Here is a 19564-nt window from a genome sequence, read left to right as displayed (position 1 = left end):
GGTAATATATTAATTACACGTAAATATTAGGTAGGATATTATTTCCATATTAATTATGTGATTAGCATTGGTGTTGACATTTGATATGATATTAACTGCACACTAAAACATGTTGAGCGCTCATCATTATAGCAGCCCGAGTCGTTGGATTAACCTGATTTGACGACCGGGATTTGTTAGATCTGCCGCTTCGGGTCTTTTTATATTGTTATAGATACACATAAATATTAGGTAGGATATTATTTGCGTATTAATTATGTGATTAACATTGGTGTTGATATTTGGTATGATATTAACTGCATACTAAACATGTTAAGCGCTCACCGTTATAGCAGCCTGAGTCATTGAATTGACATAATTTGACGACCTGGATTTGTCGGATCTTCCCCTTTGGTCTTTTTATATTGGTATATATATATATGGAATATAATATAAGACGGCCGCATGATTTGCTTGTCTACTGCATTGGTATTGGTAGCGGGGACATCTGCGTATGCATGATTGAGCTGGAGACCCTCCCTGGACGATGGCTCCATGGACGACAGGGGTATCTGTAGCCTGACCTCGGTATTATGGCATCAAGTGACCACTTGCAAAATACAACCACATTTCAAGTTCTTGTTTGGATTTGCCACCGCATTTCTTGGGTGTCTCAAAAATCTACCGATTTTCTTGCTAATTTTCTTAATAAACACTGAAGATTGATTTGGGACAAATTAATTCAATTTATGACATACCAGACCCACTGGTCAGGACCACATGGCACTAAATGGTCAACACCGCTTGTTGAACGCTAAGTTAAACGAAGGGCCCACCTATCAGCATCGTCATCTCTCTCAAACCTTCTTATCCTCCTTGGGGGCATTCCAATAAACACCTCGCGTGCATGCGTAGGGATGGATGAGAGGGCGCATAGGTGATGGTCTGTAGATCAACTGGGCTGCCGAGGTCGACACCAAAAGAAGTAAGAGGCGAGGCGGCCGGTGGCGCAATCTTCCCTGGCGTGAGCCAGCTATTGCAGTGTGCACTATGGCCGAGCCGTGGCCATCGGGAACCCCATGGCGTGGCTGGCGAGCTTCGTCGACGTGGTCATGGGCTCCGGTGTCAACGGCATGCCGTGTCCATGCAGGTGGCGCGCAGCGCCGACGACGGGCTCCGACGAGGACGTGCTCGTGTTCCTCATGCGTAGCCTCTGCGTGGTGCTCCGGTCGCTCGTCCCGCATTGTCCCATTTATCAGGCTCGTCGCACGCCAGAGGTGAGGATGGAGCTCGGCGAGGCATGACAGGGGGAGGAGCCGCGTCACGGATCCACCCGATCCAGTGTGGGACGGCGCGTGACGGGATGCCGTGCTACTGATCTCGCCCGCACCGGGAGGGAGGAGAGATGGAGGAAGGTGGAGGGGTCGACGGGAGAGAGGATACGGGGTGGCGCGGGGGAGAGGGGCGGTGCCGGCCATAAGCGAGAGGAGGTGGAGCATAATGGATGCATGGTGTTTTGTTTTAACAATCAAAACAAACTGTGTTGACCAAATAGTGTCCTGTGGACCTGATAAGTGGGTCCGGTATGTCAGAAATTGAATTAATTCACCCCAAATGAATCATCGGTGTTTATTGAGAAAATTAGCAAGGAAATCGATTGGTTCTTGGGGCGCCCAAGAAATGTGGTTGCAAATCTAAACATGAACTTAAAATGTGGCAGTTTTTTGCAATTTGGTCCCTGTGAAGACAATGCGCGTCCACTAAAAATTCATTTGTTAAGTATTTTCTTTTCGGAATACACGAGGTAAGACATTTAGTTATGGGAGACACGCAACTGTACTTTGATTACGTTAGGTACCTAAAAGGGTGTCGGCAGTACCTTTTCGATGGTTGCCGGTAGATTTTGTCCCACAGATTTTTATTTTTATCTGTTATGATGCGACAAAGGATACATTCAGGTGCTCCCATGCTCACATTTCTATTTATGAACGTTCAAAAGACATGCTTCTAGAATCCCAATTTTACTCTATATGGAAACACCAGGATAGATTCCCAATGTGTTTCCCTTCTAAAACTAGTAAATGCGTACTTGCAATGCACGTTGATATTAGGTAATATATTTATTACACGTAATCTTAGATAGAATATTATTTGCGTATTAATTATCTAATTAGCATTCGTGTTGATATTTGGTATGATATTAACTGCACACTGAACATGTGGAGGGCTCACCATTATAGTAGCCTGAGTCATTTGATTGACCTGGTTTGACCATCAGGATTTGTTGAATATGCCCCTTTGGGTCTTTTTATATTGGTATAGATACACGTAAATATTAGGCAGGATATTATTTACGTTTTAATTATGTGATTAGCATTGGTTTTTATATTTTGTACGATAGTAACTGTGCCCTAAACATGTTGAGCGCTCACCATTATAGCAGCCTAAGTCGCTGGATTAACCTGATTTCACAGCCGGAATTTGTTGGATCTGCCTGTTCAGGTCTTTTTATACTGGTATACATGAAATATAATATAAGACGGCCGGTTGATTTTCTTGTCTACTGCATTGGTATTAGTAGCGAAGACATCTGCATCTTCATGATTGAGCTGGAGACCTTCCCTGGACGATGGCTCCGTGGACGACAGGGGTATCTGTAGCTTGACCTCGATATTATGGCATCAAGTGACCACACTCTTCATACACAAATTGACATGTGAAAGAGTAAATTCCAAAAAAAAAACCACATTTCAAGTTCTTGTTTGGATTTGCCACCACATTTCTTGGGTGTCCAAAAAATCTATCAATTTTCTTGCTAATTTTTTCAATAAACACTGATGATCGATTTGGGACAAATTAATTCAATTTCTGACATACCCAGACCCACTGATCTGGTCCACATGGCACTAAATGGTCAACACCGCTTGTCGACCATTAAGTTAAACGGAGGGCTCACCTGTCAGCATTGTCATCTCTCTCAGACCTTATTCTCGTCCTTGGGGGCATTCAAACAAACACCTCGCATGCATGCACGGGGATGGATGAGAGGGCGCAGAGGTGATGGTCTGCAGATCAACTGGGTTGCCGAGGTCAACACCAGAAGAAGGAGGAGGCGAGGCGGCCGATGGCGCAATATTCCCTGGCTAGAGAAGGCCGACGCGGTGGCGTGAGCCGGCTACGGCGGTGTGCGCTATGGCCGAGCCGTGGCCATTGGGAACCCCATGGCGTGGCTGGCGAGCTTCTTCGACATGGTCATGGGTTCCGGTGTCGGCGGCATGCCGTGTCCATGCTGGTGGCACGCGGCGTTGACGACGCGTGCTAACGAGGACATGCTCGTGTTTCTCATGCGTAGACTCCGATCCGCGTGGTGCTCCGGTTGCTCGTCCTGTGTCATTCCATTTATCAGGCTCGTCGCACGCCAGAGGTGGGGATGGAGCTCGTCGAGGCATGACAGGGGGAGGAGCTGCGTCACGGATCCACCCGATCTAGTGTGGGGCGGCGTGTGACTGGGTGCAGTGTTGTTGATCTTGCCCGCACCGGGAGGGAGGAGAGATGGAGGAAGGTGTAGGGGTCGACGGGAGAGAGGATGCGGGGTGGCGCGGAAGAGAGGGGCGGCGTCGGCCATAAGCGACAGGAGGTGGAACATAATAGATGCATGGTGATTTGTTTTAATAGTGAAAACAAACAGTGTTGACCATTTAGTGTCATGTGGACCTGATCAATGGGCCCGGTATGTCAGAAATTGAATTAATTCGCCGCAAATGAACCATCGGTGTTTATTCAGAAAATTAGCAAGGAAACCGATTGATTTTTGGGGCGCCCAAATAAATGTGGTGGCAAATCTAAACATGAACTTAAAATGTGGTGTGTTTTTTTGCAATTTGCTCCCTGTGAAGATAATGCGCGTCCACAAAAAATTCATTTCTTAAGTATTTTCTTTTCGGAATTCACGAGGTAAGATATTAAGTTATGGGAGCCACCCAACTGTACTTTGATTACATCAGGTACGTAAAAGGGTGTCTTCAGTACCTTTTCAGTGGTTGTCGGTAGATTTTGTCACATGGATTTTTATTTTTTATTTGTTATGATGCGGCAACGGATACATTCTGGTGCTCCCATGCTCGTATTTCTATCTATAAACGTTCAAAAGACAGGCTTGTAGAATCCCGATTTTACTCTACATGGAAACACCAGGACAAATTTAACTAGTAAATGTGTACGCATCAGGACAAATTTAACTAGTAAATGTGTACGCATCAGGACATATTTAACTAGTAAATGTGTACGTGCAATACATGTTGATATAAGGTAATATATTAATTACACGTAAATATTAGGTAGGCTATTATTCACGTATTAATTATGTGATTAGCATTGGTGTTGATATTTGGTATGATATTAACTGCACACTAAACATGTTGAGCGCTCACCATTATAGCAGCCTGAGTCGTTGGATTGACCTGACTTGACTACCGGATTTGTTGGATCTGCCCCGTTGGGTCTTTTTATATTAGTGTAGATAGATACACGTAAATATTAGGTAGGATATTATTTGTGTATTAATAATGATTAACATTGGTTTGGATATTTGGTATGATATTAATTGCACACTAAACATGTTGAGCGCTCACTATTATAGCAGCCTGAGTCATTGGATTGACTTGATTTGACGGCTGGGATTTGTTGGATCTTTCTTTTTAGGTCTTTTTATATTGGTATAGATACACAATGTTTGCTTTCCCTAAAAATACGAAATACAAAGGTTGCATATAAATAAATAAGAAATGAGAGAACTTGAACTTGAACTCTCGAAGTAGTCACTTATATTTGGTGGCAGGCATCCATGTCCTTTTAATTTACCCGTAATTGATTTACATGTGACCAACATCATCTAATTCATCTTAGTAAAACCAAAACTAGAACAAGGAACATAAATCAAGATGATACGTAGAGTAGCTGGTACTCCACCGCTATCTGTCCAAGAGATAAGGAAGCCACCGACCGAGCAAAAACTCCATAACTTGTTGTAGGTGATCAGTCTAATCGAGGACTAGCAAGTCGTCGTCCGTGAATATCTTGTTGTACGACGAGTCCATGTCGTGCACGACGAGCTTCTCCGCTGTGACGCTGGCGCTGGTGGCATTGTTGAACAGGTAGACCACCGCTGCGTAAATGGCCTCCGTCGGGTAGGCCCTCGACGTCACCGTCAACCTCCCGCCCATCACGAAGCTTTGCACGATGGAGTGGTCCACGAGCACTCTAACGGAAAAATCCTCGCCGTCGAGCACCGGCACCGTGCTACCCACCACCTCCTTCGCCACATCGGTGGCATGTGTTGACCGCAACTCATCGTGGCAGAAATGGGTCCGAAGACCGCCGTCGAGGCCCTTGGACACATAAAAGTACACCGCCGTCTGTTCTGTCAGGGCGACGTTGGCGAGGACGAGAATGCCGAAGGGGCCAAGTGCGCCGTGGGTGGCAGCGCCGCTTGTCATGGTGCAGTTGTAGCCGACATCGACGTCATTGAGGGCCTCAATGGCGGAGGTGTTGATGCGGAAGGATGCCTCGATGTCAAGTTGGGAGGTCTGGTGGAGGGGGAGGGAGACGAAGGATCCGGCACCGACAGTGATGCCGCTGAGATCGGTGGTGTTGATGCGGAGGGTATCGAGCTCCTCCACTGGCCATTGGATGAGGTTCGTCCGGGTCTTCTCGTCAAGCTCCACGGTTCTCGGAATCGACTGCACGCACAACACACAACATTAATCCAGTTTGGTTCAATAATTCAATCTAGTTAAGTCTAAGAGTAGCAATGATGACCGATGTTGATAAGTGTAAGGTAAAACACTCATGTTGATGACGATGATGGTTACCTGGAGGTTGGCCCACCCCTTGGCGGCGTCGGCGCTCGAGGAGTCGGTCTCGACGACGTACCCCCAGACGATCCGCCGATTCTTCACGGGGTCGTAGAAGGACTTGGACGCGTCGTACCTGCCATAGTCGTACCGCAGCGAGACCCCGAGTTCCCGCTCGGTGTTGATCGGCGTCCATGTGTTGGCCGCTGCGTCGAACCTCCCGAGCGCGTAATAGTCGCGCCGGTCGTCGTCGCTGCTCTCCTTGAGCACGTACAACACGTCCTTGGCCGTCGAATTGTACATGTCGCTGGCCTTGCGGCCACCACCAACGGCAAACATGTCAATGCACTCGTACATGCCGGTGCCGGCGGGGCCGCGGTACAAGTATCCCGGTATCAGCTCGTAGCTGACGAAGTCCTTGGTCTTGTACGTGAAGACGATGCCGGAGTGGTCCGTGTCATTCTTGGAGCCAATGATGATGCGCCACGTGTTGTCGGAGTTGTCGAACCACGCCGTGGTTGGGTCACGGTAGTCCTTCATGCCGATGCCAGGGGGCGGGTACACCACGGGGTTGGCGGGGTGCTTCACCCACTCGCGGAGGAGGGGGTCGCTCGGGTCGGCGGCCTCCGCGAGGCAGGTCACTTGCGCAAACGTCTCGGTGTACCCAGTGTAGAACACGATGACCCTGCCATCAGGGAGTATGGTGATGGATCCGGTGCAGACGCCCTCGATATCATACCAGTGGTCAGGCACCATGGCGAGCGGTAGGTGGCGCCAGTGGACCATGTCCCGCGACACGGCGTGCCCCCATGAGATGTTGCCCCACCCAGTGCCTCCGGGGTTGTGTTGGTAGAACAAATGGTACCATCCTCTATAGTACACCGGACCTGCAGTGGACAATGCATTTCAGAGAAAGTGCTCTACTAATCGCGAGGTTATATGCACCCGGGTGAACATTAGGATCCAAAAAATAAAAAGAACAACAAAAAACTGATTTTTTTTGTAATAAACATCGATGAATGTTTTACCTATGTGAAAATTTTCATGATGAAATGACATTTATAGAGGCCTGACAAAAGAAAATGCACCACGAAATTGTTGCGGAGGTAAAAATTTATCAACGTTCATAAAAAAATTCAGAATTTGTTGATTTTTCAACTTTAAAAAAAATACTGTTCGTGGTGGTGCAATTATATCCCGCACAGGTCACAAAACTTCTGAATAGGAATACCCGATTGAGAGGATTCGTTAGGTGGAGCGTAGTAATAGTGTAATACTAACCGTTGGGATCTGCACGGATGGATGTCGCCGGAGAATGCCACCGCCGGCGAGCAAACAGGAAGCAAATAAGGCAGGGAGGTCAGTTTCTGGATCAAACCACGTCGGAGAAAATTAAACGGAATCTGAATCTGAAAATCTAATCGCACGGATGAACTCGGTCAGTACGTACCGTTCATGTAGTTCTTGTCCGGCTGGAAATGGAAGCCGGTGCGCTGCCACTGCAGCATCGCGCTGCTCCACGGGAAGCCGCCGCTGGCGGAGTATGCCCCGGACGTCTTCTCCGACACGCCGTGTTCTGCCATAGCCCGTACGGAGGAGGACGCCACCGCGTCCGGGTGGACCCTGCTGGCCCCAAAGACCACGGCGGCGACGACGAGCGCCACCACGGCCAGCACGGCGGCCCAAGCGTGCCACCTCACGCCGCCGCTGGTCCTGGTCCGCCTGCCCTCCTGGCCGTTGACGTCGGTTAAGGAGGAGGGCAGCGGCGGCGTGCCGGGGATGATGGTGCCGCGTGACGACTCCATGGCGCTGGCGCTCTCCAGGAGAATCCCGTGGGAATTTGGTGGGTTCTTTCTCACCGACGGATGGGTGGTGGGTTCAGTGGGGTAGCGAGGGTGACTTATACAGGAGTACTTCTCACACAAGAGGGAGATTTATAGCAGGGGTTTTGGGGGTAAAGATGAGTTTTTTTTTTTGCGGGTGTAAAGATGAAAATTTTAGTGGGAAAACACCTCACGCTTAGAGCATCTCCATCAGGCACGTGATATTAGCGCCGCGCTGGAAAAATTAAATTTTTTTTTGCGCGCGCAGTCGTTCCAGACGCTCCAGCAGACGCGCAAAATACGCGTGGGGTAAAAGATAGGAGGTAAGTAAATCCGCCTACGCTAGAGTCGAGGTAGCTCCAAGACAGGATCTAGCACGTTAGCCAATGACAACATGATGCACTAGAAGTAAGCTGGACTGCACGGCAACACCCTCAAGAGGGAGACGACACACCGTGCCGCCGCCGTCGAGACCGAATGACCGGTCAAGGGTTTTCACCCGAAGCCCTGGCTCGGTGGGAGGACCCTCAACGACGCCCCCAAGAAGGATGTGATGCCCACGAGCATCATCGTCACCAATGCCAAGGGTCGGCAGCGCCTAGGGTTTGCCTCCTCCTCCTCCCCCCCCCCCCCCCCCCGGTCGCTCGCGGGAGCGATGTGGGAGAGGGAGCAGAGATGAGGGGGGAAGGGTCCTTGTTGGTTCCTCTCGCGTCCCGTGTTTTCTGCAGACAGGTTCGGGCTCCACCGTCCGGAGCAGGAGGGCAGGGGGGCCCCCTTCGGCGGAAACTTGGAGTGAGTGGCGAAACGATGTCCGATGGTTTCCCTTGGCGGTGAGTCTCCGTCCTTGTTGGTAGTCTAGGTGGCTTTGTGGTAGGGTGTGATCTCTTTTAGTTTCTTGTATTTTCCTTTGATCTGCTTTGTAAGAGGTTCTCCTTATCACCTTGTATCAGTTTGGCTGTGTGTTTTATATATAAAGCGGGGCGGAAGCTTTTTCATTAAAATACACGTGCAGTATAATTGGTTCAGCACACGGAGCGAAATGACATCACGCGCCACTTATTTCGTGCACCCGCTCCTGTGCGCTGCACACTCGAGCGCCAGCGCCGCACTGCCGCCACCCTCTCCGGCCGCCCCGCCTTCGCTGCGCCCCACGCCACCGGCGGCAAATTCGTCTGATGGACGGCCGCACTGACATCCCCCCTCCCTACACCCGTGACCCCTCCACCACCGTCGCCGGCGGCGCAAACCCTAGCCCGGGGAGTTTTATCTTCGCCTCCGACGGTGCTCCTACAAACACCGTTCTCGCGTGCGACCTTTTCATGACGCCACGGACGACCTCGGCGGGTGGCGTCGCACTGGCACCCGCCGTGAAGCCACGTGCCCCCCTCTCGAAGCTCCCAAATGATTGATGTGCCGTGCAATTGAACTATACTATGTCTTTATTTTGCACATTTGTTTAATGTTTGAAACATCTTCATATTGTCAAAATGGACATGTAAAATCTTATTCGCAAGCGCCGGCTGCTTGCGTGCGCTGTAAGTTAGCGCGCCTGCTGAAGCTGCTCATGCGCGCCATATTTTGAAGCAGTCGCTGGAGCCAGCGCCCTGCCGCGCGCATTTGTTTTCCTATTTCCACGCTATAAAAAGGTTTTAGCGCCCCACGCGGTTGAGAAGGGATTGCTCTTGGGCTCGCCAGTTTTTCAGAAAAAATAAATTTAGAAACAAAACGACGGCAGGATCACATTGGCTTTAAGTCAAGGAAGAAAATAAACCAAGGAAAGAAACCAACTTGTGTGCCATGTGTTACAAAGCAAGTTCCGTGCTCTGATATTTTATTTCATTTTTAGAACATAAACCTAATATTTTTTATACCCAAATGATATGTGCCACACGTGTAGCACAAAGCACTCCGGCCCTCACGCTTTTGTTGTCACCCGAAAAGAAAAAAGAAAAGAAAACTAAAACTTACCGTTCAAAAAGAAAGTTGTTATGCTTGACAATTAAAGTTGCCATCCTCGTATTATTAAACTGGCCATGAAAAATGTGCGGAGTTGCCATGTGTTCGTGCTACACATGTGACACTTATCAGGGTCCATTTTAAAAGATTTGCCGACTCATATGCCTTTTGGAGATTGTTTGTCCCAGGGATTATCGCGAAGTTCGTTAAGAAGGAAATAATGGTTGCTTGTAGAAGGGAGTGTGTGTAGATGCAAAAGGTGACAACGTCATATTGTCCTCTCTGTTGGACAATCCTATAGTCAAGTCAATAGGCCAAAGCGAGAGAATGGGTGGACATTAGTGTGGGTCTGTTTCCGATTTTGTCGTCGCATAAGATTTCGTCGAAGAGGTTATGATCAACTACATTGATTTTTTTTCTACGAAGTCTTCCAGTTCAAGCCGGCTCGCGCCACCGTCGACCTCAACGCCCTCGGGCCCTCGGACAAGGACGCGAAGAAGAAGGAAAAGCGAGAGATGATGGCGGCGGCCGTCGCCGAGGCTGCCAAGCGGGAGGCGCTCCGCGACGACCGGGACGCCATCTCCGTCGTCATAGGAGCGCGCGTCCCCGGATCCGCCGCTGAGGGCGATGCAGCCGAAGGAAACATCAAGGACACCGTGCTCGACAACTTCTCTGTCTCTGCGCGAGGGAAGGAGCTGCTCAAGGGCGCCTCCCTCCGGATCTCGCATGGTCGCCGCTACGGGCTCGTGGGGCCCAATGGCATGGGCAAATCTACCCTCCTGAAGCTGCTCTCTTCTCTTGGCGGCAGGTGCCTGTGCCCAAGAACATTGATGTCCTGCTTGTGGAGCAGCAGATTGTTGGTGATGACCGCTCGGCAACCGAGGTGGTGGTTGCAGCCAATGAGGAGCTCACGGCGCTCCGGTCTGAGCAGGCAAAGCTTGAGGCCTCTAACGACCCCGATGACAACGACAAGCTTGCCGAGGTATATGAGAAACTAAATCTATGCGACTCTGATGCTGCACGCGCGGGTGCGTCCAAAATCCTCGCGGGGCTGGGGTTTGATCAGGCGATGCAGGCAAGGTCCACAAAGTCCTTCAGTGGTGGCTGGAGGATGCGCATCTCGCTTGCCCGTGCTCTCTTCATGCAGCCAACATTGCTGCTCCTTGATGAGCCTACCAACCATTTGGACCTCCGAGCTGATCAACAAGCAACCATGTCTTTCAAAATATATTCTACAATGAGGTATGTATGCATTGTTCGACATGCGGGCCGTACTTCACTAATGATTAAACAACACAAATATTTTGCAACGTGAGAAAACACACACATCTCTAGCCCAGTAAACAAGGTTCAAGTCCCTACAGGTCGACGTCGTCTATTTCAACACGTCACGAAATCTATGGCAATGCTTATCCTCTTTCACGCCCTTCTCGACGATGGTCCTAGTGTGCACCTGATCGCAATGTGTCGAACTTGATCAATCTAAAGCGACAACTGAGCCAACGCACGACACACTTGCCATTGAACCGTGCGAGGGAATGTTTATAAAACTTTTTAAAAATTGTCATGTAAACCTCTCTCTATCTCGTTCTTCCGCCCCTCCCCATATCTCCCTCTCTCCACTTTCCCACGCTCTGTCTTCCTCCCCGCACCCTCTCTAACTCCTTGCCGATGTCAGAGCGGACATACATGGATGTTGAGCATGTCACACGGGTATGGTTGAGGTGGGACAGGAGCAAGTCCAACATTTTTCCTAAAATCTCACCCCTAATTTTCTATCTAGGGGACTTCCTTAAAAATATTTTCCCTAAAATTTGCTTAACACCAGTAGCACTCCAAAATCTCAACCCCTATATTTTAACATTCTATATTTAATAATATTATTTAACTATCAAATTCATATGTTCATCATTGTAATACCCTATGCATTTTCAGTAAACTACAATGTGAAACTATCATAAAACAAAAAAAAAATACATTTTTTATATAACAATACGAAACAACACAACCAATCACATTTTCAGCAGCAGCATTCACATCTAGGGGCATTAAACGATGGGAATACTGTATGGACACCTCTCTGTTCTCTCTAGCAAAGAGCAGTTATATTAAACAAAATCTAACAATCAATAATCAGCAGTAGCATTAAGCAATCAACCATGTATAAATTATAAACTGCTACGACAATCCAAATATAATCAGAAGCACACCCTCTCACTTTCTACTTCTCTCTCTGCTCTCCCGAGACAACACGCAGCAACAGCAACGTATGCAAGAGCAGCATCCTCAGTTTCTCTCTCGACAGCAGCACCCCTGCATGCAACGTCGGCCCCTGCACCCAACGACTCCAACATGGCCACACCTCTCGCCGCCCAAACACACAGCTACACACCTTCTCCACCGTCCTCTCTCTTCACCGCCTCACCCCATCCCTGCTCGCCTCCCTCTCTCTACCGCCCGTGCTCGTGTATCACTGCAACACTACCCTGCGCCGCCATCTTACATTGATGTACCAACTTCTCCCCCATCACTCGTGCATCCAGCAGTCACGTCCTAGAGCCGCATGCGTCAATTTGGGCATCCCCGGGTATATCTATCCTTCGTTAGCGATTTATAGGCGAAGGGACAGACCATGCGGTGGTGGAAGCCGCAGTGATGCACCAACTTCTCTTTCCTGTCGCCTGCACACCCAACTGCCGCATCCCAGCGCCGCCCCGTGAGGGGTCTTGAAGCTTCTTATGCTTGTCGGTGAGGTTGTATGCCCAAGATCGCCCCTCCCCCAAAATCGAAGTCCACGACATATTAGATGATAGTATAGTTCTGGGCTTCAGCCCAAGGCACTACCTCGGTGACAACATTCGACCGAGAATTTCAAAAGTCATGGCAATTCGATTTCGTATTGAGTCTGGGATTCGTTGACGGATCGAGCTTTTCTTTTGGGAAAAGAAGGGCAGGCAACCAGGCACCCATGGTCGGAGACACAAAAAAAATCTGATCCGAGTTGGTGATGTACGCCAGTGGGAGGACGGAGGCGGAAGAGGTTCTGGGTGGATGCACCGCCATGGGGAACCTGTACGCAGGGCCGACAGATCGAGACCGTGATGAGCAAGGGGGTCAGAATGCAAGAGCAGCGGGTGGGAGGGGTTAGTGTCAGCTTCGACGGCCAGAGACTTTTTCGAGAGATATGATTGACAGGAATTCGACAACGTCGGCAACATGTCCGGCCTACCTCTACCCCAACATATAAATTTCTTTTTCAAAATCAGGAAGCCTCCCCTTTCCCCAAAACGTGAGGCTTGAGGTCTCTTTCTTGTACGTGCATGGATTTCATTTTATGAGATTGGCACATGAGACGTGGGACTTCAGGACTTCTCATTTGGACAATATTAAAGGAAGAAGTCACGCACAATATTTGTATTTGTTCAAAAATTGGACGTGGGTGTTGGGACGTGGTGTTTTTTTTTTTCAAAAGAAGCAGCGTCCAGGTTGATCCTATCTATGTACGTGGTGTTTTTTTTTTCAAAACAGGTAGCGTTTTTTAAGATTTTCTCAGAAATTGGACGTGGGTGTTGGGGGACACCTTTGGGAACGTGTCAGCTTAAACTTTTTTTGAACGTGTCATCTTATTCCAATCTATGTACGTAGTGTTTCTTTTTTTTAAGGAAGCAACTTATTTTAATAGATCTTGACCATCGAATTTTATATCTGATGGCTAAACTAATTTTGTTGATGTGGGTTAACGTGGAGGCTCTTGAGATATATAAGATTGTTGAGAGATTGCACTAAAGTACGGACTTTAGGCCTTGTTTTCAAGCATTGCAATACCGTTTGTGCTTACTTTTGTTACTTGCTACCTTGCTATTTTTTTATTGTTATTATTACAAAAATCAATATCTACTATCATTACTACACTTACACTTGTATCACCATCTCTTCGCCGAACTAGTGCACCTATACAATTTATCATTGTATTTGGTGTGTTGGGGACACACGAGACTTTTTGTTATTTGGTTGCAGCGTTGTTTGAGAGAGAACATCTACATCCTACGCCTCCCACGTATTGATAAACCTTAAGTCATACACTTGAGAGAAAATTTCGACTGTCCTACAAAACTCTGCGCTTGGAGACCCAACACAAGTCTACAAGAACAAGTTGCGTAGTAGACATCAGTGATCAGAGCAACCAATCACATGGAGTCGGGCGGATCACCCGCCCCGGGTTGATAATCCGGGTCAGCTAGCATTGGTGGTAGCCCCTCAAGTTGGGGGTTATAAATTCACTAAGGTGCTCATGGATGGCGGCAGCAGTATTAACATCTTGTATTATCACACGTTTCGGCAGATGAATTTGACTGACAAGGATCTCAAACCATCCTCAACAGTCTTTCACGGTGTGGTGCCTGGTAAGTCGGCACATCATGTGGGGAAAATATCCTTAAAAGTGGCCTTTGGTGATGAACATGACTACAGGGCAGAGATACTATGGTTTGAGGTGGTTAAAATCAAGAGCCATTATCATGCCTTGTTTGGACGTCCGGCTTATGCCAAGTTTATGGCTCGGCATTGTTATGTTTATTTACAGCTTAAGATGCCAGGGTGTAAGGGTACTATCACGGTCCATGGTGATCAGAAAATTTCCCTGGAATGTGAAGAAGGAGATACTGCTTATGCTGAGTCGGCCTGCGCGATAGAAGAGCTTAAGTTTTATAAAGATAATGTTGACCCAGCAGATATGACCCCTTTGAAGAATCCCACCACTGAGCAAGACCCTTTGTTGAAGTTTAAATCATCTTATGATACTAAGCAGGTTGACTTTGTCCTTGGCGACTCATGTTAGCAGTTTACAGTGGGGGCTAATATGGATCCTAAATAGAAAAGTGCACTCATTGAGTTCATCCATGAGAATCGGGACATATTTGCATGGAAACCTTCTGACATGCTGGGTGTACCGAGAGAATTCGCTGAGAACACTCTTAATGTGGATCCTAAGCTTAAGCCGGTCAAGCAGTTTCTTCGTCGCTTCAATGAAGAACGACGTAAGTGTAACGCCCCGGATGTAACTTTCCCAATTTGTACTCCAACTCTTGCCGTTTCCGGCGTTAAGTTATTTTATTTTCTCGGGTTCGGGTCTTTTGTATTTCGTGTTGTTGTCGTTGTCATGCATCTCATATCATGTCATCATGTGAATTGCATTTGCATACGTGTTCGTCTCATGCATTCGAGCATTTTCCCCGTTGTCCGTTTTGCATTCCGGCGCTTCGTTCTCCTCCGGTGGTCATTTCTAGCTTTCTTTCATGTGTGGGGATTAAACATTTCCGGATTGGACCGAGACTTGTCAAGCGGCCTTAGTTTACTACCGGTAGACCGCCTGTCAAGTTTCGTCCCATTTGGACTTCGTTTGATACTCCAACGGTTAACCGAGGGACCGAAAAGGCCTCGTGTGTGTTGCAGCCCAACACTCTTCCAATTTGACCCAACACCCACCAAACTCTGCTCCATGTCCTAGAGCGTTTGATCATGATCGCGTGGCCGAAAACTGCACCTCATTTGGACTCTCCTAACTCCTCCTATGCCTATATATACACCCCCGTATTCCAATTCACGGATCCTCTCCCCCCTAACCCTAAAAGTCCCTCTCCGCGCCGCCGTCCGGATTCCGCCGCCGCCAATCCCGCATCGCCACGTGGCAGGCGCCACACACCGCCGCCGCCGGCCCGCCCGAGCCCACGGGAGGCCCCCGCGGCCCAGGTCGGCGCCGCCGCCGCCCGACTTCTTCCTCCTCCCGCGCTCCCGAGCGACCGCCGCCTCCTTCGCCGGCTCCGGCCACCGGGAGCCGCGCCGCCGCCGCCCGAGACGCCCGGGTTGCCGCACCGGACCGCCCCGCGCCGCGACTCGCCCCCACCGGACCCCCTCGCCGCGGCCATCGCCGGCCCGCGCCGCCCCGGCTTCCTCCCCTCGCCACAGCACCTTCTCCGGCCTCCCTCGTCTACTCCGGCCACGACCGCGGCCATTTCCGGCGACCTCGGCGCGGATTGCTACAGTACCGGGCGCCAGATCCAGATCTTAAAAAAACCCTAGGGTTGACTTTCCATCTCTCCCATCATTTTTTATGCAATCTTTGACCTGTGATATCTCCGCATCCGTAGCTCCGATTTGGGCATATAGTATATCAAAATGTTCGCCTCGATGAGTACATCATTTCATTCCATTGCATCATTTTCATTTGAGTTCATCTTGACGCCCGAAATGCTATTAGAAGGAGCCTTCGTGAGTTAATTGTCAGATCTGCTAGTTCATCTTAGGCTTTTGTCATTTTTGCCATGATTATTGTGTGCATGATATGCCTATGAGTCCTATAGATGTTTTGTTAAGGATTTTGTTATATTTCCAGAGGTGCAACCCATGCATTTTTGTGATGTGTGTGGTGACTTGTGCAAGCTTGCAAAGTGAGGCACCCAGTAAATCTGTTTTCAGGGACTTAGTAGTTTTCACTAAGTCTGGGATTGTTTAGTTCATGATGCCATATGTTCTTGTTGTTTCCTAGTGATTCGTGCCTCTTTTGAGGATGTTCAGTAAGGGAGTTTTGTTAATCTTGTAGTGCTCTATCCATCCATGTCTTTGTTTGCAATTATTGAGCACCCTAACTTGAGTCAATCGAGCTCTACTTTTGCTTCGTTGTGAATCTGGGCAGATCGTCAACTTGTTTGCGATTTTGCCGATGTTGTTGTAGTTGATCCGTGCATGACATGCCATTGTTCTTGCCATGTCTAGCTTGTATTTTGTGCCTTCTTAAGGTATGTATGCTTGTCTTGCCATGACTTGCACCGTGGTGAGTGCATCAAGCTTGTAAACATGCCTTCGTGAGTTATGTTTCAGCATGTCCCAGTTCTCACTAAGTCTGAAAACTGATTATGTTTTTGCTATGTTCGTGTGCTTGCTAGTATATTTTGTGATCCCTTTTGGCTCAAGGTCACTAAGGGACTTTTGTTAAGCTTTTTGAGTAGCTCCATGCCATGTCTTTCTTTGTCATGTTCAGGACCTGTAGCATGTTGTTTTGTTGCTCCGAAGAGGGCTATATGATCTGAAATTCCAGAGAAGTGTTAATTTCACCAAGTCTGAGATATGTTTACCATTTGCGTTTTTGCCATGCTTGTTTGAACCTCCTAATGGGTGAATTGGCCGTAGCTCAGTGCTAGACTTTTGTTACGTATCTTGTGTGCTTCCCTGCCATGTATTTTGTTGTCATGTTTGGGTGCTGTAGCATGTTCATCTCATTGCATTTAGATGCCTACTTGCTGTAAATCGCAGACCGGTGTCATTTTTGAATCGCTTGCCATTTCCAAACCGTAACTCCGATTCCGGCGTTCTTTATATCGTTTTCAAGCGATTTCATCTCATCTTTCCAGTGGCACCCTTGGAATTCCAAGTTGATGCCAGGTTCATGCATTTTCCTGTCATATCTTGCATTTTGCATCCCGCATCGCATCCCGCATAGCATATCATCATTTCATCGTGTTGCTTGATCTTGCACGTGGTTGATTGTATCCTTGTTGCTTGTTTGTCTTGTTTGGGTAGAGCCGGGAGACGAGTTCTCTAACGAGGAGCCCGTTGAGTTTGCTTTTGAGGATCCAGTCAACTCTGACAGCTGTGCAGGCAAGATGATCATACCCTCGAAATCACTACTACCTTTGCTATGCCAGTTTGCTCGCTCTTTTGCTATGCCATTGCTACAATGTCTACCACTTGCTTGAAAGCCTCCTAAATTGCCATGTCAAACCTCTAACCCACCATTGTCCTAGCAAACCGTTGTTTGGCTATGTTACCGCTTTGCTCAGCCCCTCTTATAGCGTTGCTAGTTGCAAGTGAAGATTGGAGGCCGTTCCTTATTGGAACATCATTTATATACTTGTTGGGATATCACTATATTGCCATGTTATCTTAATGCATCTATATACTTGGTAAAGGGTGGAAGGCTCGGCCTCTCGCCTAGTGTTTTGTTCCACTCTTGCCGCCCTAGTTTCCGTCATATCGGTGTTATGTTCCCGGATTTTTTGCGTTCCTTACGCGGTTGGGTTATAATGGGAACCCCTTGATAGTTTTCCTTGATTAAAGCTTTTCTAGCAATGCCCAACCTTGGTTTTACCATTTGCCACCTAGCCTTTTCTTTCCCTTGGGTTCTGCAGACTCAAGGGTCATCTTATTTTAACCCCCCGGGGCCAGTGCTCCTCTGAGTGTTGGTCCACCTGTCAGCTGCCGGTGGCCACCAGGGGCAACTCTGGGCTGGCCTACCCATACCAAGACAATCTGAGTGTGCCCTGAGAAAGAGATATGTGCAGCTCCTATCGGGATTTGTCGGCACATTCGAGCGGTGTTGTTGGTCTTGTTTTAACCTGTCGAAGTGTCTTGAATTACCGAGATACCGACTCTGATCGGAACGTCTTGGGAGGAGGTCTATTCCTTCGTTGACCGTGAGAGCTTGTCATGGGCTAAGTTGGGACTCCCCTGCAGGGATTGAACTTTTGAAAGCCGTGCCCGCGGTTATGGGCAGATGGGAATTTGTTAATGTCCGGTTGTAGATAACTTGAACCTTAATTAATTAAAATGAATCAACTGAGTGTGTTAACGTGATGGCCTCTTCTCGGCGGAGTCCGGGAAGTGGACACGGTGTTGGAGTAATGTTTGCGCAGGTTGCTCTCTAGTTTCTCGCTCGTGCTTTGCCTCCTCTTCTCGCTCTCTTTTACGAATAAGTTAGCCACCATATATGCTAGTCGCTTGCTGCAGCTCCACTTATATTTTACCTTGCCATACCCATAAGCTTAAATAGTCTTGATCGCGAGGGTGCGAGATTGCTGAGTCCCTGTGGCTCACAGATTACTATTACACCAGATGCAGGGCCTGATGATTCCGCTCCAGGAGACGCGTATGAGCTCAAGTGGGAGTTCGACGAAGACTCTCAATGATACTATGTTTCCTTTTCCCGACGATCAGTAGTGGTGCCCAGTTGGGGGTGATTGGGACCATGTCGCATGTTGGGTTCTCTTTTATTTTGGCGCCGTAGTCGGGCCATGAGTGTATGCCTGATGTAATGTTATTTATGTACTTGATTGACGTGGCGAGTGTAAGCCAACTATGTTATCTCCCCTTTTATTATTACATTACATGGGATGTTTGTGAAGATTGCCTAACTTGCGACATATGCCTTCAATGCGATTATGTCTCTAAGTCGTGCCTCGACACGTGGGAGCTATATTCGCATCGAGGGTGTGACAAGTTGGTAATCAGAGCCTTCCCCGACCTTAGGAGTCTTTTAGGAATTATATATCGGAGAGTTTAGGAATTCTTTTTTTACTTCCCAGTCTCCTCATCGCTCTGGTAAGGCATCCTGACGTAGAGTTTTGACTCTTCTCTTCTCAAATTTCACTAAATTTTTTTTAGGATCACGCGGGTATCTTGGAATCGTTTCGATGGTTTTATGATGAGAACATTGACTTGGTGCCTCCTGTCAGGGGTTTAGTGGAAGTGTCCCGGGGAGTTGAGCTCTGAGGTGTTGTCATCATAATTTTATCATTGCAGTTCTGGAATACCTGAGTTTAGTACGCTGACATCGAAAATCTCTTTTATGCAGTTCATTGGTGAGATAACCTCGACGCCACCCAGTACTGGGGCGGGAGTTCGGGAGTATCGCCATAACTTGTATAACAGATGCTTTTCGAAGGTTGAGGTAGATGGTTTTCGAAGGTTTCTTGGTTATGTGTTGAAGGATGGATACAGCTGGATGTAGGATTTGCTAGTTTGGGTGAAATATTATGCTTCCCCTGTATCCCCAACACCTGATTGCATAACCGGAAAGGTTCGGAAGTTTCATACGTGGGAATTCTAGTAGCTCTAGTTCTTCTTCCACGGATATTGGTTTGAGATTGGGATTTCTTACCGATTATTCGTTCTTGATCCGTA

General features: G+C 48.2%; 1 protein-coding gene across 1 annotated transcript; it reads right to left on the bottom strand.

The window, feature by feature from the left end:
- Nucleotides 1-4779: 4779 nt before the first annotated feature.
- On the bottom strand, nt 4780-7782 carry LOC123154657 (sucrose:sucrose 1-fructosyltransferase). Its single transcript, XM_044573331.1, has 4 exons — nt 7282-7782; nt 7113-7121; nt 5850-6718; nt 4780-5717 (listed from the first exon to the last, which is right to left on the bottom strand). The coding sequence occupies exons 1-4, from the start codon at nt 7634-7636 to the stop codon at nt 5019-5021; spliced, it is 1932 nt and encodes a 643-aa protein (XP_044429266.1). The 5' UTR covers nt 7637-7782; the 3' UTR covers nt 4780-5018.
- Between the last annotated feature and the right edge of the window lie 11782 nt (nt 7783-19564).

Source organism: Triticum aestivum, chromosome 7A, assembly GCF_018294505.1.
Source record: "Triticum aestivum cultivar Chinese Spring chromosome 7A, IWGSC CS RefSeq v2.1, whole genome shotgun sequence".
NCBI lineage: Eukaryota > Viridiplantae > Streptophyta > Magnoliopsida > Poales > Poaceae > Triticum > Triticum aestivum.
Note: the sequence above shows the minus strand (reverse complement) of the source record. Positions and strands in the feature narration are given on the sequence as shown.

Bases quoted from the DNA above. Each gene is read 5' to 3' on its own strand.
- LOC123154657 (XM_044573331.1), bottom strand. From the start codon at position 7,636: ATGGAGTCGTCACGCGGCACCATCATCCCCGGCACGCCGCCGCTGCCC. The intron at 5,718-5,849 runs GTAACCATCATC...TTGTGCGTGCAG, and splicing joins AGGGGTGGGCCAACCTCCAG to TCGATTCCGAGAACCGTGGA.